Source organism: Nicotiana sylvestris, chromosome 11 (assembly GCF_000393655.2).
Source record: "Nicotiana sylvestris chromosome 11, ASM39365v2, whole genome shotgun sequence".
In the NCBI taxonomy this organism is placed as follows: Eukaryota; Viridiplantae; Streptophyta; class Magnoliopsida; order Solanales; family Solanaceae; genus Nicotiana; species Nicotiana sylvestris.
The window spans coordinates 29,435,682-29,444,331 of record NC_091067.1 but is presented as its reverse complement, the minus strand read 5'-3'; the positions used below and the strand labels follow the sequence as shown (position 1 = coordinate 29,444,331).

Below are 8,650 nucleotides of genomic sequence, written 5' to 3'. Positions count from 1 at the left end.
GTATAAGTATAGGGAATAATCTCATGGCTTTACCTCTTCTCTTGGGCGGGTGAATATTTGCGGTGTTACTTTGCGGCCTACTAGGGCCCAGTTGATATGGCGTTTACGCCATGCCTTTAAGCTTTTTGTGGCTTAATTATTTTTGGTCCTAGTCTCTGGGTCGTGTTGCGATACGAGCTGTAATTAGCCCTTTCATCGTACGACGACAATGGTGCTTGTGTCATGCCTTCAAGCATGTTGCATTCTTCGGGTATTTTGCAATTTTCCTGGAGCCAGTCTCCGAGTCGGGAATCCGACTCGAGCTTAATATACTCTCGAGCCCCGCTTGTCTGGGTTGGAGATAATGGCTTTCATTTTCTGCCCTTGGGCGTTTGGCGAATTTCCTTGTCCAATCTCCGAGTCGTATTGTGATTCGGGCTGTAATCGACCCTTGATCGTTTCGGAGATTCTGGTTGGCGATAATAGTGTTGGTGTCACGTCCTCGAGCGTGTTATAATTTTTAGGGCCCAATCTCCGAGTCGCGTTGCGACTCGAGCAATAATTGACCCTTAAATCTTTTTCAGCCAGCGACAGTGGCTTATTTGTTGCTTGGTCGTTGAGACCTTTTAGTATGAGGCCCGGAGGCTTTGCTTAGTTAATTATTTTTGATATGGTCTCTGAATCAGGTTACGATTCGAGCTCACTTTAATCCTCAAGTTGTCAATTTTCAAGCTGGCGACAATGGCCCTTACGCTATATGGTCACAGAGACCTTTCGATGTGAGACCCGAAGGCTTGCTTAGCCGGCGACAATGGCACTTATGCTGTTTGGTCGTAGAGACCTTTTGATATGAGGCCCGGAGGCTCTTTGTAGGCTTTGTTTCCTCTCGTTAAGGTCTTATTGAATATGTTTGCCTGTCTCGTCGTCAGTTCTAAAAAAACCTCGATTTCACGTCGTAATCGGCGATGTTTTGAGCACCTCGTAAGGTTCATAGCTCGTAGGTCGAGTAGATTGATGCTCTGGCAATTTTGGACATGGTCGGGACTCGTGTTTTTTACATGTTTAGGGAAGCCTATTTTTAACCGGTTCTTTCCGAAGTAGATTCGGAGGATTTTTTAGCGACAATCAGGCATCCCTGAGTCGTGTTTCTAGGCTGTAGCAGCCATTATGACCGGAGTCATGTGTGTTTGGCCGGGGCCATTTTGATCCCGAGAAGCAGTTCTAAGCATCTACACCGAGGGTATGCCCTTTAGGGATTCTTACAAATCGGCGTATAGCCTAGACTACAGGATTTTTCATGCCTGTTGAGGTCTTATAGTTTGCCATGCCTGTTGAGGTTTTATAGTGTATGGAGAATAGATCTGGCTGTGTCGAGGCTTCCCGTTAGGGTCTTAAAATTTTGGATTTTCTAGTGTATGGCGATTAGAGATGATTTTCCGAAATACTGAGTCCCGCTCAAGCTTGAAGACAATTTTTTGCGAGCCCGGAGTTGCATTTGCGAGAGCTTTGTGAGCCCAGAGTTCCGACCCGAGGTAAGGTGGGTGTTGATTCGTTTCAAGTCTCTGAGTATCTCGGGATGTATTTTATGGAGATGCCTTTGTCCTGCATATGCAAGAAATAACCTCACCCGAAGTAAGATTCCAAGAAATATTCTACATTGATTAGTGTAAATATAGGTCGGGGATACATACTGCCCTACTGATGCGGGCTAGGGCCGTGCGGGCATGTACTCGCCTCTTCTCCTTCTTGTCCTCTTGTACTTCCGTTCTTCTTATTCTCGTATCCCAAACCGGAACAAGCTCTTCTTTAGCAGCCGTGCTTTGTTAGCTTCTTGTTAGCAGTACTAGTTTGTAGTCTGGGAAAAAGTAGCAGCTAAAGGAAAGCTAAAAGGTATTGGCGAAGAAGTAATGGAGGATCTGATATAGATTGAAAAGAGGGAAAGCTAAGCTAGCTAACGAAGGGGTTGGGATTCGCCTCGCCCTAGTACACCAACCAGGAAGAAAGATTTAGTGCTTTTCACCTTTCCGCCAAACCAGAACGAGAGCCAATCGGGTCGATCAGAATGTCCTTATTTCACAGCGCTATAACATTCTCAAGTTAGAGTCTGACTATCTCTATTCTAAGTAGCACCCGAGAAAGCACACGCTAAGCAGATCTTTACCAAAGCCATATCTCCATAAGCATCCAAAGCTGCCTACTCATTGGTAGTGAAAAAGCAACAACATAGATATGTTTACGAAGCCAAGAGCCACTCATCTGAGCCAGCGGATTCGAATTCTGCTATGCCGGTGCGCAAAGCAAGCACGCAACGACTGCGTAAATCTTTGGTCTGCCTATCATTGTCCATGTTGGGCTGACTCCGTTAGGCAAGAGGACCCCTACTGATATTGACTGACCTGTTGATAGGCTATAAGTAGGCCGTTTGCTATTGCTATAAGGGCTGCTCGCCTTTATACGGCTTGGCTTCGCTATCGCTCGTAATGGTCGACAGTATTCCTGCCATACCAGAATTCCAATTATTTAGAGCTAGAAGCTTCGCCAGAAGCAAGCAAGATGAGGTCGCTCTGCTTCGTAGACAAGGCTCGTTCCGTACTTTACTTACGAGCTCGTGTAGTACTCACCCCTATCTCTAAAGGGGCTTATGCACTCCACTCGCTGTCTACTAAACGAGCGTTAGAGCGAGCGAGCGAAGCCCTCAATTTAGTGGCTTCCCTCACCCTCCTCTTTCATTTCCGCTTAAGCTTCCCCGGTTTGTGGGATTAATTGATTGGATACCCGAGACCCATAATCTTTCCTAGGAACAGCTTCTACGACGATAGGCATAAAGGCATGATTAGTTCCACAAATCTCACTGCACTGACCATAGTAAACTCCTTCTCGTTGTACCGAAATAGAGGTCTGATTTAAACGACCAGGTACAGCATCACATTTGACACCTAAGGAAGGTACAGCCCAACTATGAGGTACATCAGCAGATGTTACAATAAAACGTATATAACTTTTTGCTGGTACAACCACTCTATTGTCGACTTCTAATAAACGTGATTGACCCAATTCTGGATCATCTTCTGGAATCGTATAACTGTCAAAAGTGAGTGACTGTTCATCGGAACTGTTATAGTCCGAATACTCATAAGGTAGGGTCGACGCCCGCCTCCCCCCAAACTGTACTTGCAAGTTTCCCCGCAAAAAGCTCTCCACGCCTACTCTTAGAAAGAACACTATTTTTCTTTAGTTAGGTAGTTCTCCCGACCGTAAGACCCTTTATGAGTAAGGTTAATCGAAGGCCGGGGAAAGTTTATTGGCAAGAGGGAACCATTTCTCACCCAGCCCTACCTACCCTATGTATTCGAGGGAGAGGCTGGAACCGAAAAAGACCAGGTTCCACACATATGAGACAGGCAGAAGGTATGGGACGAGCAGTTTCTTGAAGAGCGAATTCGATCCTATAGTCGTCTTCTTTGTTCGAAAAATGCACAGTGGAAAGGGATGCTAGTCGGCTCGGCGAAGTTGTAGCCCAAAAAAAGAAGATCCAGAGTGATTCCTCACCTATCCTGTCAGGGGCCCAGTGGAACGCTCGAGTATAGATTCCCTATGCTCATGTAAACGGCCGGGGCCGGCCGGCCCGTAGATCTAAAAGGATCCAGCCATAGGCCTGACCGGATATCGTTTGTCCACAAACAAAACAAAAACAAAGTAGGTTTTTAGTAGTAGTTCATGAGACCTCGAATTCCCACGTTCCAGCGTGCATTATGCCAACAGGTCCCACCACCAACTCTAGCTGAGAAGTTGAGTCACCCTTCTTTTTTTTTTTCTTTCAGAAATAGAATAGAATAAAGAATGAGATAGTCTATATCCTGTATCGATCATAGGATCACTCTATGAATAGGTCAATTCTCTGTGACCTCCCACCGTTCACGACATCCCTTGCTTCTCGCAAGAACGGCTCCTCGGTGGAGGAGTAGAAGCGCTGGTCCCCTTCGGTCAACTTGCTTGTGCCTGCTGTTACCTACCGTAGGACCTCCGTCCCCGAAGCGAAGAAAGAGGAGCAGGAACAAGAGGTTGTCCTCTCCCGGCCCAGTAGTTCCGCAACTACTACCGTGGTTGTTGCCAACGGGGATCCCCCATTCCGAAAGGTTACTAGGCCGGCCGTTAGGTCCAAAGTTGTATACCACTGCTATGGTGCCGATAGATTCACTACTTCAGCGCCGTTATCGGACATTGCAGGCTGAGCATCTATTTCTCGTATATCGTTCCACACCGAGAAGAGGGATGTGTACCTCCAGCAACAACAAGAATGGAACCATAGGCTCCTATGCTGGGAGCATTTCGGGGTATAGGTCTAACCACCTCAACTCCCCGTTTCTGGCATGCTATAGTTATTAAAGTCTCTCGACGGCGGGAATGGGAGATTACCGGTAAGCCAGATGCTTCGCGAACCATATTCAACTTTAAGGCATTTCGTTGCACTTTAATCACCCTCGTGAAGAGGCGCACTCCGATACCATTGATGTCCAATAGCTTTTATAGTAATGGCTGGATCTACTACTACCTCGTCCATTGAGTATAACAGAGCAAATGATGGTATAGCAATGAACATAGGGATGATACTAGGAAATATGGTCCGAAGAATCTCGATAGTAGTTCCATGAACAATCCTTTGCGGGATTGGATTTTTTTTATAGTGGAAATGCCATAAAGCGCGACCCAAGATCCATGATACGAAAACCAAAATCAGAATAACGAAGAAAAAGACATCGTGATGTAAGTCTGTTATTCCTTGCATTATAGGTGTTGCTGCGTCTTGAGATCCTAATTGCCATGGTTCCGCTGCATCACAAGGAGCAATTGTGAGGAATAGCCATTCTAGAACAATCATTTGGTTTGGTTCATTCTTTGACTGCTCTGCTCCCCCCAAAAAAAAGAGAGACTTCATTTCTTCCACCTTCCCTGTACGAGTAGTGAAGAAGTATAGAGCACTTTAGTTGGTTGTTGACCAACGGAAAGCATGGGAGAAAAAAAGGAAGAATTTACGCAATTTCTTTTCTAAGAAAGAGATCATAGTGATTGATGGCTCTTTCAATCCGCCGAAATGGAACGCTTTGGCGTGTACCAAAATGGAGAATTTGGGTCAGATTTATAAGCTTACGACCACTGAACAAACTTGGTTGACGAACATAGTTTATGCGCCGCTAATGTAGCGGCTTGTCGAGCATTTGACAAACTCACACCATCCATTTCAAATAGGATTTGTCCCCTGGACACACGAGCAATCCAACCCGTAGGATTTCCCTTTCCTCTTCCCATTCTTACTTCTGTAGGTTTCCCGGTAATAGGGATATCTGCGAGAACTCTTACCCATATCTTACCATTTCTTCGGAATTGTCCGCTCATAGCACGATGGAAGTGTCCGATTATAGCACGACGCGCTGCTTCAATGGCTCGATATGAAAGACGACCAGCTCTACAACTTTTAGTGCCATATCTTCCAAAACCAAGTTGTGTACCGTCCGGTTTGCAACCCCTACTACATCTGCCTTTACGATATTTACTATATTTCGTACGTTTCGGATATAGCACGTCCCTTTTTTTTTTTACTATAGGAAATCCACACTTTGACACCTGAGATTCCGTAACGAGTAGATACTTCCGCAGGAGCATAATCTATTTTCTGGTTAAATACATTACGAGATGTTTTTCCATACTTTCCGCATTCAGTTCTAGCTATTTCTGCACCTTCTAATCGACCTGAACAACATATACGGATCCCCTCCACCCCTTTTTTCATTACTAATGGAATATCCTTCACTATTTTACTAAAAATGGAACGAAATGATCTTGTTTTGTTCCTCGGTTGAAAAGAGATGTCTTGAGCAATCGGAGAAGCACTTTGATAAACAGATTTGATCTTGACCGATTCAATTAAGGTATTAGTGTTTGTTCTATTATACAACAAAGATCGCATTTTTTTCACTTCGTTCAAATAATAGTTGTACCCGTACGGAATTCTTCTGTTTCTCAGTATGATCTCTATCATCATCTCTATTCCCCTTATCAATTCTCCTATCCTATTTAGGTCTATGAATTTCTCTATCAATTCCATTACCTTATCCTTACCCATGAGGTTCCAACATTTTATCCTTAATTGACCTAGGAGTTGTTCCCGGGCATCCTCAAAAAAAAGGTTATTATACACCCCAACCCCATCCCTTGGAAAAAAAAAGGTAGCACCGAAGAAAGGAAAGAGCGAGATGGTGGTTTTTGTTGTTCCCGCGAAGCGAAGATCATTCGCTTGGCGAATAAAGTGGGTCACCCTCTTTTTGGCTTCGGCCAAACACTTTTTCTCGCTGGTCGAGCTTTCTACAAAAAAAGCGATGCAAGAACGTATTCTTTTATCTAAGCTTCTTCCCTGTGCATTAGCTCCCCCCATCGTAGATGGTTCAGCCACGCCCGGTGCCACGAAATGATTGAGAACTACGACGGGGTCGAAATGAATTTTGTTCTTTGTATTCAATAAGTATTGCATGATCGAATAATTCAAGGAAGGGCAGACTGCAGGGAGGGTCCTTTTAAGTAATGACTATCACACCTCCTTTTTACGCACCGGCGAGGGTGCAAGGGAGTTTTTCCAATTAAAGGACAATCGAGACGGGATTGGTTTAATTATTTCAGAGTCGCCACTTGGGAGATTTAGGGTGTCCCAAGTCACCAATTTTAATCCCGAATCTAGGAAAAGAATGACTCTATATTACAGTCTGCGTACCAGAAATCCGGATAAGGAATTCTGTTAACCCGGGAGAAGGTGTTAGGCATTCCCGAGTTCCGTGGTTCTAGCACGGTCGCTCAACTGTTATATTCGGCTTATTTATCTGATTTTAAATACAATTATGAACCATGTGCAAATTTTATCTTTTAACCGCTTTTGTCATTATTATTATTTTTACGAGAATTGCAACGTCGTGAAAACATATCTCGAACCACGTTACATCAATGTCCCCGTGGTTATCGATATATCTCGACTCGGTTGAGATTTGGTTTTGGGTCACAGAAATGTGCACCCGAATTAAGGAAAATAAATTGTTAAAGGCTCGCCTAAAGCAACTAGCGTCTTGTTATTTTGGGGAAAGTCGTAAAAATTCGTTAAACGGCACATCCCGAATTCTAAATACTTTAATATATACATGCATCTAGAGGGCCCCGCAGCTTTGTACATTTTGTTTGTCGAGGCTCGTCTCGTTCTATTTTTAAAAGGAATTTGCGACGTCATGGACATGCATCTCGAACCACGTCACAATCAATGTACCCGTGATTAGAAAACACATTTCAAATCCATCGAGATTTGGATTTTGGTCACATAAATGCACACCCGAATTTAAGAAGGTAAAATTATTAAATACGCGCTTAAAGAGGCTATCGCGTTATTATTCCGGGAGGGTCGTGAGATTTGCTAAACGACCCACCTTAGGGACTGAATGCTTCAACATATATATATTTAACAAGGGCCCCGCAATTTGTGCGTTTTTCTTTATTTTTTGTCGAGGCTCATCTCGTCCTTATTTTAAAAGGATATCCTATAGCAACTACGTTTCTTGTTGCGTTTGTCTCTACTAATTGAAAACAGTAGATAGCCCTAGTTAATTACATGCTTGCAAGTTATCTATACAGAATTCCGAGTGCTTGCACAAAATCAGAAGCACGGCCACGTACACAGTCGGCCGAGCAAAAATTAAGGGCCCAAATCCAGCCCATGCGTGATGGACCAGACCTGGGCCATTGTTTGTTCGATGCAGGCCTGCTTGGTCTGTTTCGACCCGGGCTCGACCTTCGTGAGGTTGAGATTGCAGTCTCCGTGTTCTTTGTCTTAAAACATGGTTTACCAGTTATATGAAGCAGTTTATCAGAAAGGAAAGAACTTAACTAGTAGAGTACGATTTTCATGCTTGGCCTACATTAAAGGACATACTACAAAGTAAAACTAAGTCTAAGATACAACCTATTTCATTGGGAATATTTTCACCTATCAGCATACATATATAAACTATCATTCAGCTAATCTATATTGATATACACTGGGCATACAGGCTACTTCTATTGTCAACACAGGAATGAAAATTATTATACAGTACATGATATCTAATGTAACAATCTATGTATGAAAGTCAACTTCAGGTCTTTTCTTTTTGTATTCATGCTCAATTTTCCAATTACATTTGACAGTGTATTGGTTGTGTACCTGGTATAGAGGACAAAAGAAGAAAGGAATGATCAGCTGGGCAGTATGCAACAAACACAGCAACAGCAGATACACAGCAACAACACAGCAACAAACCAACAACCACAAGTGTTTTCCACAGTCCACAGACAACCAGCAACAGTTTCCAGAACAAAGAAAACCAACAGATGGTCGAGCACCAAACAAGTAATCCCAGAAAAGAGTAGTGAAACAACAGAAATAACAGAGTATTCGATGCAGCAACACCAGCAGTTCAACAATCACAAGCAGCTCAATCAGGGCAAACAACAGAACTTGGCCAAGACAGCTTGACCAATATGAATTCTTCTGTAGTTTTCAGACAGTGTTTGGTTACAGTGTTTCTGGAAATTTCCTTATATTTTTTCAGTTTTCTTCAACTCACAAGACCTCTCTCAAGACTAAAATTTCCAGCCACTT

General features: G+C 43.5%; 1 protein-coding gene across 1 annotated transcript; it reads right to left on the bottom strand.

The window, feature by feature from the left end:
• Positions 1-2,378: 2,378 nt before the first annotated feature.
• Positions 2,379-6,488, bottom strand: LOC104227400 (cytochrome c oxidase subunit 2). The gene is made up of 2 exons (XM_070162363.1): positions 4,477-6,488; positions 2,379-3,116 (listed from the first exon to the last, which is right to left on the bottom strand). The coding sequence occupies exons 1-2, from the start codon at positions 4,913-4,915 to the stop codon at positions 2,716-2,718; spliced, it is 840 nt and encodes a 279-aa protein (XP_070018464.1). The 5' UTR covers positions 4,916-6,488; the 3' UTR covers positions 2,379-2,715.
• Between the last annotated feature and the right edge of the window lie 2,162 nt (positions 6,489-8,650).

Bases quoted from the DNA above. Each gene is read 5' to 3' on its own strand.
- LOC104227400 (XM_070162363.1), bottom strand. From the start codon at position 4,915: ATGAAGTCTCTCTTTTTTTTGGGGGGAGCAGAGCAGTCAAAGAATGAA. The intron at 3,117-4,476 runs GTGCGCCTCTTC...CGTCGACCCTAC, and splicing joins TGGACATCAATGGTATCGGA to CTTATGAGTATTCGGACTAT.